Source organism: Silurus meridionalis, chromosome 20 (assembly GCF_014805685.1).
Source record: "Silurus meridionalis isolate SWU-2019-XX chromosome 20, ASM1480568v1, whole genome shotgun sequence".
NCBI lineage: Eukaryota > Metazoa > Chordata > Actinopteri > Siluriformes > Siluridae > Silurus > Silurus meridionalis.
This window is the reverse complement of record NC_060903.1, coordinates 10,863,443-10,885,597: the sequence shown is the minus strand read 5'-3', so window position 1 is coordinate 10,885,597 and position 22,155 is coordinate 10,863,443. Positions and strand designations below refer to the sequence as shown.

The 22,155-nt window shown below is 38.1% G+C and overlaps 1 protein-coding gene across 1 annotated transcript in view; it reads right to left on the bottom strand.

The window, feature by feature from the left end:
- LOC124403280 (enhancer of polycomb homolog 1-like) overlaps nucleotides 1–17,292 on the bottom strand; it is a 40,384-nt gene extending 23,092 nt beyond the window's left edge. The window contains 2 exon segments of the mRNA XM_046876954.1: nucleotides 16,818–16,926; nucleotides 16,928–17,292. Coding sequence (XP_046732910.1) covers nucleotides 16,818–16,926; nucleotides 16,928–16,965 — 147 coding nt within the window. The 5' untranslated portion in view covers nucleotides 16,966–17,292.
- Between the last annotated feature and the right edge of the window lie 4,863 nt (nucleotides 17,293–22,155).

Sequence of the window (22,155 nt, the reverse complement as noted above, 5' to 3'; positions counted from 1 at the left end):
ACATAAAACAACAGTCATTTAACAGAAGTACACAGGGCCAAGAACTAAGATCCTCGCCACATAAAGTGCATGTGTGTAACTAGTGCAAACAGTGCAAAAGACAACACAGGACAGTGCAAGACAACACAGGACAGTGCAGGACAATACACAATACACAAAATATAAAAATAAGAATAGCAATAGCTCCGCCAGTAAAACCTGTCGTGACAGAATAAGGTGCACAGTAGCAGAAAAATGTAAACAGAAAAATGTAAATCCTTTGGTCACTGTTCAGTTTATTTTGATTGCTGCTATTGTGCAATTCAACAATAGCAGCAATCAAAATAAACTGAACAGTGACCAAAGGATTTGGACAGAATATTGTGCAAAGAGAGCAAGTCCCGGAAGATCAGCAACAAACGGCATATAAACATTTTGCGATAATGAAAAGTGTGAATGGTACTGAAACCTGGGTGTGCATGTGTATGATGTGTGTTGAGTCCGGTTTGTACAGATCAGTCACACAGTTGTGTGTAAGTGTGTGTGTGCGTGTGTGTGTGCGTGTGTGAGAGAGAGATCAGTTCAGATGTTTGTTGAGGAGCATGATGGCTTGCGGTAAAAAACTGTTGCACAGTCTTGATGTGACGGCCCGAATGCTTCGGAACTGTTTTCCTGATGGTAGAAGGGTGAAGAGTGTGTGTGACGGGTGTGTGTGGTCATCCACAATGCTGTGTGCTTTGCGGATGCAGCGTATGGTGTAAATGTCCATGATAGAGGGGAGAGAGACTCCGATGATCTTCTCAGCTGTCCTCACTATCCTCTGTAGGGTCTTGCGATCCGAGACGGTGCAGTTCCCAAACCAGGCAGTGATGCAGCTGCTCAAGATCCTCTCAATGGTCCCTCTGTAGAACATGGTCAAGATGTAGAGACGCTGCTGGGCTTTCTTGGTGATGGAGCTGGTGTTAAGTGACCAGGTGAGGTTGTCCGCCAGATGAACACCAAGGAATTTGGTGCTCTTGACGATCTCCACAGAGGATCCATCGATGATCAGTGGAGAATGGTCACTCTGTGTTCTCCTGAAGTCAACAACCATCTCTTTATTTTTGTCGACGTTCAGAGACAGGTTGTTGGCTCCACACCAGGCTGTTAACCGTTGCACCTCCTCTCTGTATGCTGACTCGTCGTTCTTGCTGATGAGACCCACCACGGTCGTGTCATCGGCAAACTTAATGATATGATTCGAGCTGTGCGTTGGTGTACAGTCGTGAGTCAGCAGAGTGAACAGCAGTGGACTGAGCACACAGCCCTGAGAGGGGCTCCAGTGCTCAGTGTGGTGGTGCTGGAGATGCTGTTCCTGATCCGTACTGACTGAGGTCTCTCAGTCAGGAAGTCCAGGATCCAGTTGCAGAGGGAGGTGTTCAGGCCCACTAGGCTCAGCTTCTCGATCAGGTGCTGAGGAATGATTGTGTTGAATGCTGAACTGAAGTCTATGAACAGCATCCTTACATAAGAGTCCTTTTTATCCAGATGGGTGAGGGCCAGATGGAGGGTTGTGGAGATGGCATCGTTCGTGGAGCGGTTTGGACGATACGCGAACTGCATGGGGTCCATTGCGGGTGGGAGCTGGGTCTTTATGTGCCTCATGACGAGCCTCTCGAAGCACTTTATCATGATGGTTGTGAGTGCAATGGGACGATAGTTATTAAGGCAGGAGACAGAAGACTTCTTCGGCACAGGAATGATGGTCGTCGTCTTGAGGCACATAGGAACAGTGGCGCTGCTCAGGGAGATGTTGAAGATGTCGGTAAAGACATCCGCTAGCTGTTCTGCACATTCCCTAAACACTCTCCCAGGAATGTTGTCTGGTCCAGCAGACTTCCGTGGGTTAACTCTGCATAGAGTTTTCTTCACTTCAGCTGTGGTTAGACAGAGCACCTGGTCACTGGGGGGAGGGATGGTCTTCCTTGCCACCACGTTGTTCTGCACCTCGAACCAGGCGTAGAAGTCGTTCAGTGCATCTGGGAGGGAGGCATCACGGTCACAAGCAGGTGGTGGTGTCTTGTAATTCGTGATCGCCTGGATGCCCTGCCACATGCGCCGGGTGTCTCCGCTGTCTTGGAAGTGGCCATGGATTCTCTTGGCGTGTGCGCGCTTCGCCTCTCTGATGGCACGGGACAGTTTGGTCCTTGCTGTTTTTAAGGCTGTCTTGTCCCCTGCTCTGAAGGCAAAGTCTCTTGTTTTTAGCAGCTCACACACCTTGGCGGTCATCCATGGCTTCTGGTTGGAGCGTGTAGTGACGGTCTTGGAGATAGTCACGTCATCAATGCACTTGCCGATGTAGCTGGTCACTGTTGACGTGTACTCTTCCAAGTTGATGAAATCGCCATTGGTTGCAGCTTCCATTTAAAACAGTCCTGGAGAGCAGACATGGATCCTGCTGGTTTGAGCTGGTCTTGAACGCCTGCTGAGTGGTCTGTATGCTGGGATCATCATAACAGAGATGTGGTCTGAGTACCCGAGGTGGGGGCGGGGCTTCGCCCGGTATGCGCCCCGGATGTTTCTGTAAACAACATCCAGCGTGTTTTCTCCTCTGGTTGCAAAGTCCACATTCTGATAGAATTTGGGAAGCACAGTCCTGAGATTTGTGTGATAAAAATCTCCGGCGACTATAAACAATCCGTCAAAGTGTTTGTTTTGAAGTTCGCTAATGGTCTCGTAGAGCACCCTGAGCGCTACCTTAGCATTAGCGCTAGGTGGTATGTACACTCCGAGCACAATAGTGGTAGTGAATTCCCGGCGTAAATAAAAAGGTCTACATCTCACAACAATAAACTCCAACAGCGATGAGCAGTAGTTAGAAACAAGCACAGAGTTCTTACATCATTCCGTGTTGATGTAAACACACAGACCGCCGCCGTGAGTCTTACCGCACAGAGCTGCATTTCTGTCGGCACGAAACGCGTCTAGCCCGTCCAGCTAGATGGCGGCGTCCGGAACTCTGTCGCTCAGCCACGTCTCAGTAAACACAAAAACGCAGCAGTGTCTGTACTCACGCCGAGTAGCTTGTTGGAGTCTGATTTAGTCTAATTTATTGTCCAGGGAACAGACATTCGCCAGCAGTAGTGATGGAAGAGCGGACCGGCTAGGGTTAGCTTTTAGCCTAGCATTAGCACCCACTCGCTTTCCACGTTTCTGCTTTCTCGCGCAGCGCTTCAGGTTCCCCCTCCTCCGTCCGTCCGCCGCAGGCGATGCCGAGGACTGGAGGCCTGGTTCTCGGAGCATGCCGAGGTAGCGTAGCTTCTGACGCAGGTCATCATTAATTGTGTTGTTTGGGTTGTTTATGAGTTCTTTCAGGGTTTTGCGGTTGTACACAGGGACACCGGTTGCTCCGATGTCCATGTGTTGTGTAAGGGGGGGCTACAAAATGAAATTAGCACCATTTTGGGTCCGGAGCAGCCGCTGCGAGCTACTGTCGTGCCGCCATCTTGGACACTCTGATTCTATCTATCTATCTATCTATCTATCTATCTATCTATCTATCTATCTATCTATCTATCTATCTATCTATCTCTCAGAAGAGTTCAATTGTAAATCCTGGAATTATGTAAAAAAAACTACTTAACACATGAAAACCCCAAAATGATAGGGGTGAACTTTTCCATAGGAAATATGTGGTTGCAATACCATTTTAAAACATGATCAGAGATATTTTAGTCACAAAAAAAAAGACAGTACAGCTTAAACACATTTGGACATTTGGTGCAACCCAGATGAGGATGGGTTCCCTCTTGAGTCTGGTTCCTCTCAAGGTTTCTTCCTTTGCCATCTCGGGGAGTTTTTCCTTGCCACAGTTGCTCATCGGGGACAAACATACTTACAAAGAACATATTTACATTTAATCACCACATTATCTGTGTAAAGCTGCTTTGAGACAATGTTCATTGTTAAAAGCGCTATACAGGGAGTGCAGAATTATTAGGCAAATGAGTATTTTGACCACATCATCCTCGTTATGCATGTTGTCTTACTCCAAGCTGTATAGGCTGGAAAGCCTACTACCAATTAAGCATATTAGGTGATGTGCATCTCTGTAATGAGAAGGGGTGTGGTCTAATGACATCAACACCCTATATCAGGTGTGCATAATTATTAGGCAACTTCCTTTCCTTTGGCAAAATGGGTCAAAAGAAGGACTTGACAGGCTCAGAAAAGTCAAAAATAGTGAGATATATTGCAGAGGGATGCAGCAGTCTTAAAATAGCCAAGCTTCTGAAGCGTGATCATCGAACAATCAAGCGTTTCATTCAAAATAGTCAACAGGGTCGCAAGAAGCGTGTGGAAAAACCAAGGCGCAAAATAACTGCCCGTGAACTGAGAAAAGTCAAGCGTGCAGCCGCCAAGATGCCACTTGCCACCAGTTTGGCCATATTTCAGAGCTGCAACATCACTGAGTGCCCAAAAGCACAAGGTGTGCAATACTCAGAGACATGGCCAAGGTAAGAAAGGCAGAAAGTCGACCACCACTGAACAAGACACACAAGCTGAAACGTCAAGACTGGGCCAAGAAATATCTCAAGACTGATTTTCTAAGGTTTTATGGACTGATGAAATGAGAGTGAGTCTTGATGGGCCAGATGGATGGGCCCGTGGCTGGATTGGTAAAGGGCAGAGAGCTCCAGTCCGACTCAGACGCCAGCAAGGTGGAGGTGGAGTACTGGTTTGGGCTGGTATCATCAAAGATGAGCTTGTGGGGCCTTTTCGGGTTGAGGATGGAGTCAAGCTGAACTCCCAGTCCTACTGCCAGTTTCTGGAAGACACCTTCTTCAAGCAGTGGTACAGGAAGAAGTCTGCATCCTTCAAGAAAAACATGATTTTCATGCAGGACAATGCTCCATCACACCGTCCAAGTACTCCACAGCGTGGCTGGCAAGAAAGGGTATAAAAGAAGAAAATCTAATGATATGGCCTCCTTGTTCACCTGATCTGAACCCCATTGAGAACCTGTGGTCCATCATCAAATGTGCGATTTACAAGGAGGAAAACAGTACACCTCTCTGAACAGTGTCTGGGAGGCTGTGGTTGCTGCTGCACGCAATGTTGATGGTGAACAGATCAAAACACTGACAGAATCCATGGATGGCAGGCTTTTGAGTGTCCTTGCAAAGAAAGGTGGCTATATTGGTCACTGATTTGTTTTTGTTTGGTTTTTGAATGTCAGAAATGTATATTTGTGAATGTTGAGATGTTATATTGGTTTCACTGGTAAAAATAAATAATTGAAATGGGTATAAATTTGTTTTTTGTTAAGTTGCCTAATAATTATGCACAGTAATAGTCACCTGCACACACAGATATCCCCCTAAAATAGCTAAAACTAAAAACTACTTCCAAAAATATTCAGCTTTGATATTAATGAGTTTTTTGTGTTCATTGAGAACATGGTTGTTGTTCAAATTAAATCCTCAAATAAAATTAATCCTCAAAAATACAACTTGCCTAATAATTCTGCACTCCCTGTACAAATAAAAATGAATTGAATTGAATTGAATTAAACAGCATGAGAATTTTCACACGGACATGAAAACTTTGGGATTGGGACAGAACAGCTGCATATCCAAAACTACTATTTATTAAGGCTAATTGAAAACTTAAATAAAAACTACCATGCAAGCTTTGAAAGGCAGTATTATGATCTGGGGCTGCTTCAATTGGTAATGTCTAAGCTCAGTAAAGTCAAGCACTTTCTCCTTCTGTTTTCAACTGCTCCTGTAAGGGGTTGCCACAGCGAATCATCTGTCTTCATACTACTGTCCTCTACATCTGCCTCTTTTAAACCAACTTCAAATCATCCAACCCTCTCTCTCTCTCTCTCTCTCTCTCTCTCATTTTGCTCATTCACCAGCTTCTCAAAATGCTCCTTCCACTTTTTCAACACACTCTCCAAACTAGTCAACACATTTTCATATGCATCCTTTATCCTTGCAGCACATCCTTCCCAACTTGATCCCTCTGCCTGGCTAATTGGTACAAATCATTTTCTTCTTCCTTTGTGTCTAACTCCGCAAACATTTCCTTCAGGATCAACCCTGCACCATTTCTCTTTCCATCCACACCATTATAGAATGGTTTAAACCACATCCATTGTTTCTGGCCTTACTCCCCTTCCAGTTGTTTTCATGAACACTAAACATATCTACCTTTCTCTGTTCCATCATTTCAGCTACCTCTCTCGCTTTACCAATCATAGTACCAACATTTAAAGTACCCACCCGAACCTCCACTCTTCTCCACTTCTCCTTTCCTTGATGTCTCTGTAGACGTCTTTCCCTTCTCCTTCTTATGACAACAGTAGCCCAATTTCCACTGGTACCCTGTTGGCTAACAATACCTGTGGCAGTCGTTGGTAACCCAGGTCTCGACAAATTCAATATCCAGGCTGGTGACTGGCACTTAGAGTGCAGTGGCTTGTGCAACCCTATTTCCTAATGGCAGATACCTGTTTTTAAGAGGCAAATGATCACAGAAAGTACAATAATTCGCTGGACTTGAATTGTGAAAGAAATTTTCAGGAGACATAAGGGATCATTCTGGCACCTGAACCTTAACCCCACTGAAACCATCATTAGGATGTGCTGAAAAACTGTTTCATAAAGTGGTTCAGTCTTTAATTCATGATCATGAAGATGCATAAAAATGCATGAAGATATAGTGTACATGGGTTGGAGTGGACGATCTTTTGTGGCCTGCACTAGAGCTCTGAATTCAATTGTTCTGAACACCTTTCGTATTAATTGGACTAATTTTGATATTAATTGGATTACCTGCACCTCAGGCCTAATCACCCTACATGAGTACCTGACTATAGTAAAGCCCTTTTGGCTGAATGAGCACAAATCTCCACAACCAAAGTCAAGTGGAACATCTCTCCAGTAGAGTAGATGTTATTACAACTGCAAATTGGAACTATATGATGTTTAAACAGCACACATGAACTTCATGGTCAGGTTTGCACAACTGTGTGTATATATAGTGTGCATGCAATATCAAACTCCAATATAAAACTCCAAGATCCTATAAAGGGTTGCATCACATTATTTAGACTCTTTGCATACCATGACATTTTGGAAAATGCTTCCAACTTTGTGGGAACAGTGTGAAGGCTTTATTACAGCATGACTGTGCCATTGGGCACAAATCAGTGTTCATAAAGACATGTCTAAATCAGAGTCCTGAGCCAAACCCTATCAAACACCTTGGGATTAACTGAAACTGACATTGCAAGTCAGGCCTTCTTGTCCATTATCAGTCTCTCCCCTCATAAATGCCTTACTGAAAGAATAGGCAAGAATTTCTACAAAAAACTTTCCAAAATAATGCAACTTCATAATAATGGAATGCAATGGCAGTCTCGATTGGAATAATGGTTAGCTGTCCCAATACGTTCATCCATATATTGTTACAAGATCATGTAATCTTTTTTAGCCTAGTAACCTAGCTCAACAAGTTATTTACTGTCAGTTCGCCTTGTATATTACAAACAAAACAAAAGACAAGTAAAAAAGCAAATGTTACAAGCTAAATCTATGTGCACTTAATCATTTTTTAATTGATCAAGTCTAAAATTTGTGAATGATTCTTAAATCAGTTTAAGTTATGTTTTAAACACAAATAGTGGAGGAGTTATTGACTCTAGGAAGAATGATAGACAGTAGGGTGGCAAAGCTGCTGCACATTGCTGTGGAGTTATTAAGAAGATATGAGCCAAATTTGGTGAAATAGAAAAAAATGGAGTAGCAAAAATATTAATATTAATGTAAAGTAAATGCAAATATTGTAAAGTTTTACCAGCACCTGCATTTTGACACATTGATGCATAGCCTTTTCCCATGAACTAGGTAGTCACTGTAAGAGGAATAGGGATTTTTGTTTTTTGACAAAAACAATGGTGGTGCATAATCTAATTAGGTTAATTGACGCTGAACTTGTCTGAACCCAGGGATCCCAGACTTGCCTGGATTTTTGGATTAGCTGTTTAAAAAAAAATATAAGGATAAATAAACTTTGATATTAGATGCAAATTTGACACAGTGTGTTTGTTTCAGATTAGTAAAAAAAAAAAAAAAAAAAATTACAAATGGAAAGCATGCATTATTTCACATTGTCACAAAAACTGCAATGAGCATAGTCTGCTAAGTATGCTAATACTTTTAATTGTAAATCAATGAAAAGAGTATCAGCATACTAATTAGCAGACTACACTCCTGGTAGTTTGAATTTAAATTCCTAAGGTTGAATGTTTTTATTTACAAAACATCATATACATTTGGAATTGCGTTCCATTCCAACATCTATTAAAAATGTCAGGTGATTTTGTTACACCATAGAATTTAATATTTACCTTTTTCCCAAAAGTGGTTAAAGTAAACTTGTTTTAGTTAAAGGAGTTTATTAGACTCCATCATCATTTTGAAGAGGTTCTGTCCTACTTTTATTTTTGTGATGTTTAAGGGCACATGCACACCTTTTTTATTATTACTGTAGAATGGAGAACTACAAATTGTTTAGAGAAGGCCTTCTTTTATACTCTGTCACCAACTTGCTAACATTTGTTTATGCTCAAGTAAAAGATAAATGTATGATAAATATTATATATTTTTTTATTTTGATAATTGGGCCAAGATTAATTTGAAGATCTAAAGAACATTAAAATAAAAAATAACACAAGGCAGCTTCTTTGCCAGTAGATGGAATAGAAACCCATGTAAGTTACACAAGCAGCCACAAGTTCTTTCTCGAGATATACATATATGTAAAGTACCTAGTCTTTTATGGTTTTTGAGACACATGCATGTGTTTATATGCAACAAACATAAAGGCAATGCTGGACAATCATTGGACAGTGACTAAAAGAAAGTGCTGTAAACAAAGCCCAAACTTGAATTAGCTGCTTGATATCCACAGTCAAGATGGAGCTGAAAGCTTAATGATTTGGGTTTGTTTTGATGCAGGAAAGGTTGGGGACATATTCCAGGTGAAAGAAATACAGAACCAACATGACTACCATTTTATACTTCAACACCATGCAGTTTTGCTTGGACTGTAGATAATTGGAATCAATTTCAACATACAATAAGACAATGAACCGAAGCAAATGGCCCTGTGAGCGTTGTTATCTATCATTGAATAGCCTGCCCAGTCATCATACCTTAATTCTACTTATCTACTATTAGATTAACTAGATCACAAAGTCAAAAAGAAATATCCAACTAGCAAAGAACCTTTGGCAAGTTTTACAATCGACATGGCAAGTATTTCAGCTAAATGTAAAAAAAACAAAAAAAAAACTAACTTTCCAGATGCCAAGTGTTTGTAAAGCTGTTATTCATGCTACAGGAGAAATACAATTATTTTATACAAATTAATGCACCATTAAATTACCTTAAATAATTAAAAACTGTGTGGTTCCAAACTTTTTATACATGTACTGTGTGCATGTATAAATATACATATACCTTCTTTGAATTCTGTGGTTTAACATTTCAGGGCATAATAAAAATGATCTGGTCCTTATCAGGTTTTAAAATTAATTAAATGCACAAAAACACAAGACCATATTACATGTGATTTTTGTAAAAAAAAAAAAAACACCTTATGATTTAATAGCTTGCAGAATCTTTGTAGCAAAAACTTGAAGCATTCATTTTCACTATGGCTTTATTAGTCTCTAACATCATTGTGAAGGAGTTCTGGCTCACTCTTCCTTACAATGTTGATTTAGTTAATTGAGGTTTACAGCCACTGCATTTATTCCTGAGTTCTGAACTTTGACAGGGTCATTGCAACACATCAATTCTGCTCTTTTTAACCAGTCAGTTGCTTACCTACTTGGGATCATTGTCCTGTTGCATGACCCCATTTTGCCATGCTTTAGCTGTTGGACAGGTGGCCTCATGTTTGAATTTAGAATACCTTGGTATTTAGAGGAGTTCATGGCCAACTTAACGACTGTAAGTTGGGCAGATTCTGTGGCTGCACAACAAGCCAAAATCACCACCATTCCGCTTGACAGTTGGAATGAGATTGGTACATGATGTCTTATCTATCTAATGGACACTGTTCCAGAAGTCTTGTGGTTTCTTCAGATGCAACTTTGCAAACATAAGCCGTGCTGCCATGTTCTTTATGGAAAGAAGAGGCTTTCTTCTCGCAACCCTTACAAATTCCATGCTTTTCAGTATTTTTCTAAATGTACTGGTTCAGGAAATGTAACATTTAACATCTTAACAGAGGCCTGAGTCAGAAAAGAAACTCTTGGCTATTTATTTTTTTTGCAATTCCTCTGAACACTGCGTGGTTTGACATTGGGGTGTTTGCTGGTATATCCACTCCTAGGAAGCCGGGGAAATGTCTTGAATGTTTTTCATTTGTGAATAAGCGTTCATGCTGTAGAATTACTGAGTTTAAATTGTTTGGAAATGGACTTATAACCCTTTCTACCGTCTAACAACAATTGCTTTTCTAAGTTCATTGCTTGTGTTTTTTCCCTTAATGTTGTGTTATCACACTTCTGAAAGCTCCAGACCAGCAAACTGGTCAAACTGGCTTCTACAGAGCTGGTCACACTTGCTGATGCTTGCTCAATCAGGGAAATTTAATTAGCAGCAACTGGCTGTTAATTAGACTCTATGGTGTACATAGATTTCACACATGGATTTTCCATTTTGGCCTTATTTTTGTAAAATTAATAATGGCTCAGTGTAGTATTTCATGTGTTGTTTATCTGAGGATATTTTAACCTAATTTTAAGACCAGGTGAGGAGTGGATTATTTTTTTATGTACTGATATGCCTGAGTCTGAGCCTGATAATTAACAATGCTGAACCAGACCTGACCAATTCAAGAATCCCCAAATCATAACACTTCCCCCACTTGCTTATATGTTATTAGGCACAAGGCATGATGGCTGCATTTAATCCGCTGCTATTTTTACCCTAATGTCCCCATCACTCTTGGACATGGTAAATCTGGACTTGTCAGATATTGCTTAAGAGGTGAAGCAAATTGCAGTCTTTTTTCCAATTAGTCTCACTGCTTTTTTTGTGGGTTTTTTTTTTTTACAATTTGATTTCAACAAACATTTAACTGATCTTTGATCCCGATCATACAAGATTTTTTCAACATTACTTCCCCAAAGATAATGGTTCACTACTATCCTTTTAGGTTTGTATAATGTGTTGGAAATTTCATAATCCATTTTTTGTAAAACTCCAATGCCAAGAACATTGAGAGATGGTGTAAAATGTCAATGAAAAACAATGCAATAATTTGAAAATCTGATAAACCCATATTTTATTTACAATATAACATAGGAAACAAAATGTTTAAACATAGTAAATGTATCATTTCAAGGAAAAAAAATTCAACATCTCAAAGTTGAGAAGGGAAACTAATTAAATTAATTGGCAACAAGTCAATAGCATATAGAAAGAGTATGATAGTGAGGCAAAGTCTCTCAGAAGTAAAGAGGGGCAATCATTCATCAGTCTGTGAAAAAAACGAAAAATTGTGGAACAATTTCAGAATAAAATTCTAGCATAAAATTGTGCCGACTTGAATAACTCATCATCTAAATTGCATGAAATGAAAAATGTTATTAGAGAATATGGAGAAATGTGTGTGTGCAGGGACAGGTGTCAGCATGGGTCGGCTTTAGTTTTTTCCGAACTGTTGGCTCTAGTCGGAATGTGTCAGCTGTTTTTCGGTCAATTTTGCATGTTGAGTCAAAGGCAGAGCTCGTCACAGAGAAAGAGAACTCAGATTGTTTATTCAGCTTTGCAGATGAGCACATGAGGAAAAAAAACCCCAGAACAGGCTTGTTGTCGTCCTTGCTATTGTCTTTGCAACTAAACAGACATGATTGGAAAAAGCTACACAAATCCGTTAGTAATGATTGCTGCTCACACACACACACACTTATGTATGTATGTATATATATATATAAATATACACACACACACACACACACACACACACACACACACACACACTATATATATATATATATATATATATATATATATACACACATACACACACACACACACACACACACATTATAATTATATATATTATATAATAGACTTTAACAATGTTAACTATAACAAACGTGTTGTGAGGATACTGCGCATGTCTGGTTCTAAAGCATTTCCAGTAGCGACTTTTTTATAGCACGGCTCTGTCATAACAACTAACTAACAAATACATTTTAAACAGAAGAGCTAAGATATTTAAGGTAAATGATGTACTACAAATTTTAATAACGCTGTTGTGTTCTCCTGAGCTTTCATTTCTGACAGCAAGTTAGTTTCTGGTCTGAGAGAGCACAAACAACATGGTCCTAGTTTTAATTTTGACATTTTTAATCGGAAAAAAAATAAACGCAATATCACTGTGTATAATCTGGCTCCTGCCAATGTGTTTTTAATGTGCACGTTAGCTAACCAGAAACATCCTAGTACCAAAGACGCCACTTCCTCACATGAACGGATGGCCGTTTAAATGGTCTATATTCATAGTTCTAATGCTTCTGGTTTCCCCGTTTGGACGCCGAATACAGACAACTGCCCCCTGCTGGTATGGAAGAGTTGTGTTTTCTAATAAAAGTTCAGAATATACACATTAAAAAATCCAAAAAATCAGATTGATTAATTGGCCGGCCAATCAATCGGTCAATCTCTAATGGGTATGAAATTAAAATCACTGCATGTGTTCAGAAACACCTCCAGAATTCATTGTCTGTGAGCACAGTTTGCCATACTATTTACAAATGCAGGTTAAAGTATGATCCAGAAACACTGCAGACTTCTATGGGCTTAAAAGCGTTTAAAATTAAAGGCTTTGTATATTTCAACAAGAAAATGCTAAACCAAATATTGCATGGATTCATGGTATAAAAGTCAAACGCTGCATTGGCCTACCAGCAGTCCAGACTTTTCACCAATTGGAAACATTTGGTGTATAATGAAACAAAAAAAATCCAAAAAACATCAAGACTCAGAACTGGTGAGCAGTTACAATGTGACATCTTACCTTTCCCACCCAAAAAAGCTCCAGCAACTTTTCTTCTCAGTTCCCAGACAGATAAAGACTGAGTTAAATATTTTAATAATCACTGTAAATTTTTTTTTTTTACATTTTACACAACATCCCTAATTTTTGGAAGTGGTTAAATTTTTTCTTAGTTCTTAGTTGATGTCTGCTTAATGTAGGCCAATAATTAAAAAACATGGAGTAACATTTGCCATGACAGCAGTATACAATATTGAAATTAATGTTTAAGAACGAGTAGCCAAGTGCTACTCTGACTGCATCAGTTCGTATTAACTAAATATTATTTTTAATTAATATTGAAATATTAATTAATTTGTTGTGCCATGCCAGGGGCAGTGCCATCATTGTACTTTAGGAAAATTCAGCTCATCCCAGTAAATCAAATCTTTTGATTCTGTTCACTATTTGCTTCCGTGACTCTTCCGGACTCAACACACACACTACTCACTTCGCAGACCCATGACTTCACTTCATTACCATAAACTGTTTACATGCCGTTTTTGCACATCTTTCCTGAACTTTTGCTATATTGCTCTTTTGCACAACATTTAGTTTACATTTTGGCTACTTTTCACTTTTGTTCAGCTATTTTGTGTTTTGTCCTGCACGGTCTTGTGTTGTCTTGAACTGTCTTGTGTTGTCTATGCACTGTTTGCACCAGGTTGCACACATGCACTTTATGTGGCGAGGACACTTACTAGTCCTTAGCCCTCTGTTTTCTGTTTCTCTGATTATTGTTTAATGTAGCATCAGGGTTCTGGAGGAACGTTGTTTCATTTCACTGTGTACTGCGTCAGCTATATATGGTTGAAATGACAATAAAAGCTTCTTGACTTGACTGACTCTTTCACTACATAAAATAAATCAGTAAAAAGAATAATACATTTGAAAAAGTCAGCCATGTGTACATATTGGTGTAAAGCAGATTATGCTATGAATACAATTTATTTAGCTGATCATAGTCATTTTAGGCTTTGTCTTTTCTGTTTCTCCCTCTCTATTTTTAAATGGTGGCAGACTGTCTGAAACACCCATTTTGTGATGTTTTACAAATATACAGACTAGGGCTGCAACAACTCAATAATAATCAATAATTAAGTTCGTTACTGATTAATTGGGCTGGTAAAGTTATTGGTTAGTGTGAGGGCAAAATAACACAGCGACTAGCAAAATGGCAGAAAGTACAGGTAAACCCGGCAGCAGGAAAAAGTGTGCGTCCCGAATCATCCAAGGTATGGGAACATTTCATATTAAAAGCAACAAAGAACACTGTAACCTGCAAGTTATGCAGAGCTGAGCTTGTGTGGTATGGAAGTACCACAGTGATGCACGAGCACATAAAACAGAAACGCACTGATGTCACAGATGAAGGCGGAACAGCAAGGTAAGCAAAAACTGTATAATCCTCATGTGGAAAGTATATAGTTAATGAAGTGCTTTTGTGTAACCTGTTTGTAACTTTGGGACAGTTGCACTGGATCTTATCTGTCATGACTTGCAAGCATCAGGTTGCACAATCACCTCGCTCACAACATAGTGATGGATTCAATTAAAATAGTGCGAACAAATGCTAAATCTAAAAGCAGCAAATAACAGCAGCAGTAAACAATTTTTATTTATTTTGTTTTAGTGATTGCTTATGTATTTGTACACCAATGCATATTTTTTCCGTTCTTTTTAATTAAGACTGTTGGCTTGCTGCGTTTCTCTGTTTCATTCCCTTTTTATAGCATTTGCCTAATACAACAGCAGCAGAATGGCTTTAACTGCTGATATACAGACAAGTGTTGCCAGTGAAGCATCCCTTGGCATTACAAAGAAATGACTGGAAGATGAATGCTGTGTTATGTTGATGCTGTTATTTGCTGCTTTTAGATTTAATGTTTGTTCGCATCGTTTTAAATGAATCCATCATGCCACGAGTGAGGTGATTACGGAACCTGAGTTATGCCAGAACAGATCCAGTGCGACTGTACCAAAGTTAGCTAACAAACAATTCAAACAATAGCACTTCATTAACTATACCATTTGCACATGATGAGGATTATACAGTTTTTGCTTACTGTGCAGATGTTTCGTCTTAATCTGTGACACCAGTGTGTTGTCTTTTCATGTTCTCATGCATCACTTTGGTACTTCCATGCCATAAGCTCAGCTTTGCATAACTTCCATGTACAGTTTTCTTTGCTGCGTTTAATATAAAATGTTCCCATGCCTTGGATGACTTGGGACGCACACTTTTTTTTGCTGCCGGTTGACCCTGTAACTTGAGCAGTTCATCTAATCGATAACAGTATTTGTTCACAACAAATTTCATCATTAATTATCAATTTTAGCGATTAGTTGTTGCAGCCCTACTTTTTATTTTGAGTAAATTATATACATAAATACCATGAATTAGAGTTGTATATAGTTATAATAAAGAAAACAACTTATTAAAAAAAGGTTTCATCCGATTAATCGATTATCAAAATAATCATTAATTGCAGCCCTGCACTACAGACACATGACACATTTTTTTTTTTAGCTTAAAGGACACCAGCAGAGCCATTACATGTAATTTACTGTGATTTGTCAGCTGCTGAGTTTAAGAAAAAGAACAATTTAAATGAATCAGCTTCGAGAGGGTGACATTTATATTGTGTAAGATATTGATTCACATTGATTAATTGGATTAATGTCAAATGCACAAATACAAAACTTCACCAAAGCATTGCTCCACCTTTCTCAATCTTGTTAAACCAGTGTCCAAAGTGGATAAATGACGCTTTTGTTTAATTTACTACAGCCAATTACCAGACGTTATATGTTTTACACAAACAGGACTTTAAAGTGAATGTGAACAATTAGTTCACTTAAAATATTTGTTCAAATACACTTATTCATTCACCAACTGAACATTATTACATTGAGAAATGGGTTAGGGTTGCCACCTTTAAACTGATTCAAACCCCTTCTTAAGACCCACCACCTCTTGTAAAAAGGGGACAAAATATCAAAATAAAAAAAAGCAATAATAGCTGTACAGAAAATCTTCAAAAAGAAAAAAGGCAAAATAAGCATGGTCCAGAAGTAATCTTTTTTTATTTACATTTTATCTTGAATTTGCTAGCTGTTTTCATGTTTTGATAATATTTATGCTTGTGAATTGTATTGCTTTATTTGAATTTAGCAATGACTGCTGACAGTCAGAAATTTTAAACAAAAATTTCTGACAACACTAGAAGGTGGTCATTTGATTTCTTTAAAACTGAAAACCAAATATGCTCTTTTTTAATGTAGGGTGGTCAAAAACCGAACACTGAAGACGTTGGATTCAAAATGCATGTAAATAAATAAATAAATAAATAAATAAATAAATAAATAAATAAATGTCAAGCGTTACCATGTCCCCCTGTCTGAAATGTTATGCTACTACAGCCACCACAGGGCTGCACCGCCAGCTAAAATAAAATAAAGAAAATGGTGGATATGCTCGTGGTCACATGACTTCTTTGTACTGGACAGAATCTGGTTTTATACCTTAGCCATATGACCATGGTGTAATTAATTGAATTACTTTTGATTACAGGCTAAATTTCTATAGTTAATTTAATACCATTACATGAACACGGGAGTTATTTCGATGGTATATAATGCCGGCCATTTTACGCAAACCAGCGCAGCCAAACAAGGGGCGCACACCGAATTGTGAGAATACATTTATTAACGCAAGCAGCAAAACGTACCGATTCCTCCTCTTTTTCCATCCCCGTTGGCATCTGTGGCACAGCCCGATTCATAGATGCATATTCGTGCAAATCGGGTAAATCCTCACAACGGATAACAGGTAGAGGAAGCGTCCAGCGCCCGTGCACGAAAATACAATTTACTCATTTTTTCACAACACAAGTTGCAGCAGGAATGTATCCGATCTGCTAGTGTTCACAACTGATATGAATACAGCTTTCATTTTATTGCGTTATTCCGGAGACTAAGTTTGGATTGAGTGTAGGTATAATATTGCGGAGCGAGCGAAACCGGGAAGGCCCGGCTCTCGTTCGACCTCTCTCGGTATACTTTTACCAGTAGGTCCGGTCCCTTTTTCTGGCACAGTACGCCATGGCCAACATGGCGGACATAAAAAATTCTTAAAGACTCAGTTCGCTTTTTGCGGCCCAACCCCCCGATCACGGAACAGCTATTCCTACAAGGTTGACTGCGACTGCGCTGTGTGTGTGTGTGTGTGTGTGTGTGTGTGTGTGTGTGTGTGTAAAACTAGACAAAAATGATCCAAAACTCATAAAAGAAAAGTACTCAAGAGCATTGCACACTTTGATTTCTTTAGTTTAAATATAATATGTAATTATAATTATAATAATATTATTGTCAAAATAATTTTAGCACAAATCTGGAACAAATCTAGTCTGCAATTTAACAAACCTACTAGAAATAAAGGTCATATTCCAAACAAAATGCAACGTCAAGGCAAACCTCATCCACAACTTCTCACGTGTGTTTAGGAAACAGCCACAACTGTACGAAAAGTGAACCAAGATCACCACATTTCAGCCACTAATTATGCAAAAATATGCCATTTCACCTTCAATTCGCCAGATTATTATGATTTCTGTTAAATTCAATTAAATTCAATTTGATTAGCTGTAGAATCGATTTATTACTTTCAAGAGCCCCAGCAGAGCCCCAGTGTCCACCCAATGTTGAGTTTAAGCATATATATATATATATATATATATATATATATATATATATATATATATATATATAAACCTTGGCATATGCATATATATATATATATATATATATATATATATATATATATATATATATATATATATATATATAAACCTTGGCATATGCATATATATATATATATATATATATATATATATATATATATATATATATATATATATATATATATAAAATTTATATATGTTATATTAAAAAAATGTACATAATAGATTTCAAATAAAGTACAAATAATTTTTTACTCTACTTAAGTACATTTTTCTGGTATCAGTACTTCTCTATTCAGGACGGTTAAATGCTGATGCTGTTCTGGGCCTCATGAGGCGAATATGAAATCTGATTGGTTAAAGTAACAGAGCTAAATTCTTAAGGAGTCTATGGTAAAAACACCAGCAGAACAGACTTTGAAGGCCCTGGGCAGATTAGATTGACATGATGGCACATAGAGGTTGAAATCTGATTGGACAAAAAGCAGTGCAGCTATGAGAGAGAAACACTATGAAGAGAAATGCTATGAAAGAGAATAAACTGTTGGGGATAAATTAATACAATTCAATGGAGCAAATATTAGAATTCATGTTGTAAATGCAGGTTTAAGAAGAATATCATTGGATGGACTTACCTCTTACTGAGCAAAACTTAATAAATCTGAATGAGAGCGGAACTGATTCTGTGAGAACAGGGTCTTTTGGCTCAGCACAAACCAAAGGAACTATTTTATGAACAGTATGAACGAACTTGAACATGAAAGGAGTCATGAAACTGCTTTTCAGAGTCAAGAATTTTCATATCTACTTATTTAGACATTATTTTACTTTGTCATTAGACCATCCATCAACTTACTCATCAATCCCAGCAATGCCACTCCATCCAGGGCTGTCGCTAGACACCAGAGCTAACTCTGGCACAATCCGGTAAAAAAATGCTACTGATCTGCTGGAATCACTGACTAGTTAGCTCATTTGCCTTTGTATGTATTGCACAAGAAGGACTCAGTAGATGCTTACCTCATAATACATGTAAAAGCTTTTTTACAGTGCAGTGCAGCCATTCAAACAGAAACCAGATTAGACACAATTTTTTGCATGTGATGATTATGGTGTCCACAGGATAAATTCCCTTCACCATACATGTTAATGTATGGTGAAGGGAATTGATTTGATTTTTCCTTGTTAGTAAGTGTTCCTATTTTTAGTTATAAAAATAGGAACACTTACTAACAAGGAGAAATCAAATCATTGTCCCAGAAAAAATAAATAGAGTCAAGGAAGTGTGGTCAAAGGACTCATTTAAGACCATTCAAGAACCACGAGTATCATTCAATCATAACAGCATACTTAAAAATATGGTAAGTGAAAATGGAAAATATAATTTGGGATCACCTCTTTTTGTTAAAAATGAATGGCATTAAGCTCTGCATGCCTGTGCTCCATTTTACACTGGCCCAAATGGTCTGGACAAAATGGGCAGTCATTAATGCGTTTACTGAAATCCTATAATGAGCCAACCCCACTTCAACAGCAGTTGGACACATTCTTACAGCAGTAAATAGATACCACAAACAGCACAACAAGAGAAACTCCTGATATGCTTCTTATACATTACAAATTGTAAACAAGCCAGGATCTACTGCAACCTGTTGATGATACAGTCCAGATAGTTTCACTTAGGTAACTCAGTGCTGGTCTTGAATTATCAGTACAGAGAGGAAAAGTCGAAAACTTGTATTGTTATCTCTAAAAAGGACAATTGTCTCATACTGTAAAAGTGCATAATCCATATCTTTGGAAAATACATGCTGATTAGGTGCAGGACTCTTATCCTGATATTCCCCACCCTTATATTATGACACAAGACAATGTTGGAGAGGATTTGTCCTTGATAGTTCAAATAAATGTGTTTTGTAAAAATTTTAAACAAAGTTCTGTGAACCATCCGCAGAACTGGGAAGTAACTTCGTTACTGTACTTAAGTAAATTTTGTACTTTGTGTCTGGTATCAGTACTTTACTCCACTATTTATTTTTCCACTATCTTAACTTTTTACTTTCACTCAGTACACTTTTACACAAATATCTGTACTTTCTACTTCTTACATTTTCAAAAATAGCCTTGTTACTTTTAGTATTATTTCCTCTCTTTCCAGCCTATCAACCTTTCATTGCGTGGCTTTTTCATTAAATCACTGGTGTATTATTTCCTGTCTATCAAACGTAGACATTAGCAAGTGGAGTTGATGAGCAAAGCAACAAGAGGAATGGTTAATGTGAATTCAGAGGGAGTCACTGGTGTGAAAATAAATAAAAACAAAGACATTCCTCAACACCCATGGCAATATATAAGGGAGCTGTTCGAAATTATCAGTGTAAAAAAGTGCTGGCTTTCAAGAATTTGCTGTCAAATTTGAGAACACACATACAGGTAATCTAACATTTTATTGTTATATCTTTCTTTTCATGAGACATTTTAATGTTTCAAGTTTTTTTCCCTACAATTTTGGTTTGTCTTTTACATAAGGGATGCTGCCACATGTTGCTATTTTTTTAAATAAGGATGTTCTTAATGTTCTTACTTTCTGTAGTATATAGCTGTCATTTGAAATCTAAAGTTTAGTCAGATAGTTTCTATATGTTGTAGAACTGCTATACAGGTGAAGAATAAATGATAAACTTCGTATTTAAACTTCAATAAAATGCACAGGATAACTCACCTTAAATATGTCATTCGTAAAACATCATAATAACTTTGCGTTGTTTTCAAGGACAGCTGGAATAACCTTACAATCTGGGATATGGCCTGGTGATGGCAAATAACTGCATTTAACTATTTCTCTGTGTAAACATATACATTTATAAATTGCATTCATAAATTTCTAAAGGTATGATACTTGATACTTTGAGAAATACACCTTTTATACTTGTTACATGTACTTTACAGCACTGTGAAATTTTTTCTTTACATATCGCAGCAATGTTGGAAAGCTGGGGTCAGAGCACAAGATCAGCCATGTTACAACACCCCTGACACACAGAGGGTTAAAAGTAGCAGCTTGGCAATACCAGGGCTTGAACCCCCTGACCATCTATTCAGTGATCAATAAACAGAGTCTTAAGCACTGATCTACCACTTCCCCCACTAAGAGCAGTGGTTGGCTGTCAGGGCCAGCAAGGCCTTCCCCTCTTTAAAAATCACTTACAAAATTTTTAGCAATAGTCTATTCTCTTAATTCCATAGCTTTCCTCTCGGCTATGCTGCTTTAGGCAAATGTAAGATTATGTTAGAGTTTTTATTCATTCAGATTTCAGCCATCACCCCACATGCTGCTGGGGTAAAATAAATGTACCATGAGGCCATACATTGACAGTGCTTGTAGCGTTAAGTACATGAGACTTAAGCTGTAGCTTTAAAGACAGAGGATTTTGGCATGGAACAACAGCATTGCACAGAGAGACTATGATGTCAGTGAGAACATATACAAGACTTTGCTTTAAACAGAAGTTTAAAAGCACATGTTTCCAAGGGAAGGAGTTTTTCTTTGCCACAGTCCCCAAATGGCTTGCTCATTAGGGATCATTTTACAATTATAAGGAACAAATTTATAGGCACTAAACTTATACTAACACTACATATACTAAGCACTACACATGTGAATGAATTCAATTAAATATGCTGCATTAGTTTCTTCTTTGCATTATAGCGGTTTAACCTGCATTTATGGATGGCATATTGAACTATGTTCAAAGACAATGATTTCTGAATGTATTTCTAAGCCCATGCAATGATGTACATTACAGAATTTTTATTAATGCAATGTCACTTGAGGGACCAAAGATAATGGGCATCCAATATTGATTTTTGCCCTTGTCTTTTGTCCCATTCTCCAGTTTCTCTGAATCTTTTGATGATATGTACTGTAGATGCCAATGATTGCAAACATCTTCAGCAGCAATGAATGATTTCCAGGTAATGAGAGCTCAAAACAGCAGGTCTAGAGAGCAGAAGTGGGTCAGGATCACATGTATCACAGAAGTAGTAGTTGTAGTGCAGCAGAAAGAGAGGTAATAAGGTAATGTTTAAAAAACATTTGATTGCTTCTGATAGTACGTCTTTGTAGAAACATGTAGGCAAGGGATCTAGTACACAAAAAGTAATAGTATTTTGATATATTATTTATATTCTTTAAGTGTGGTATCATGTAAGATGAGAGAAGCTTACAGAAGTGGATGCAAGTGCAGTAGATACAGTATTTATTAAAAAGGCAAAGCTGACAATGTATAACATAAATAACTACAACAATGATGCATTTTTAATATGA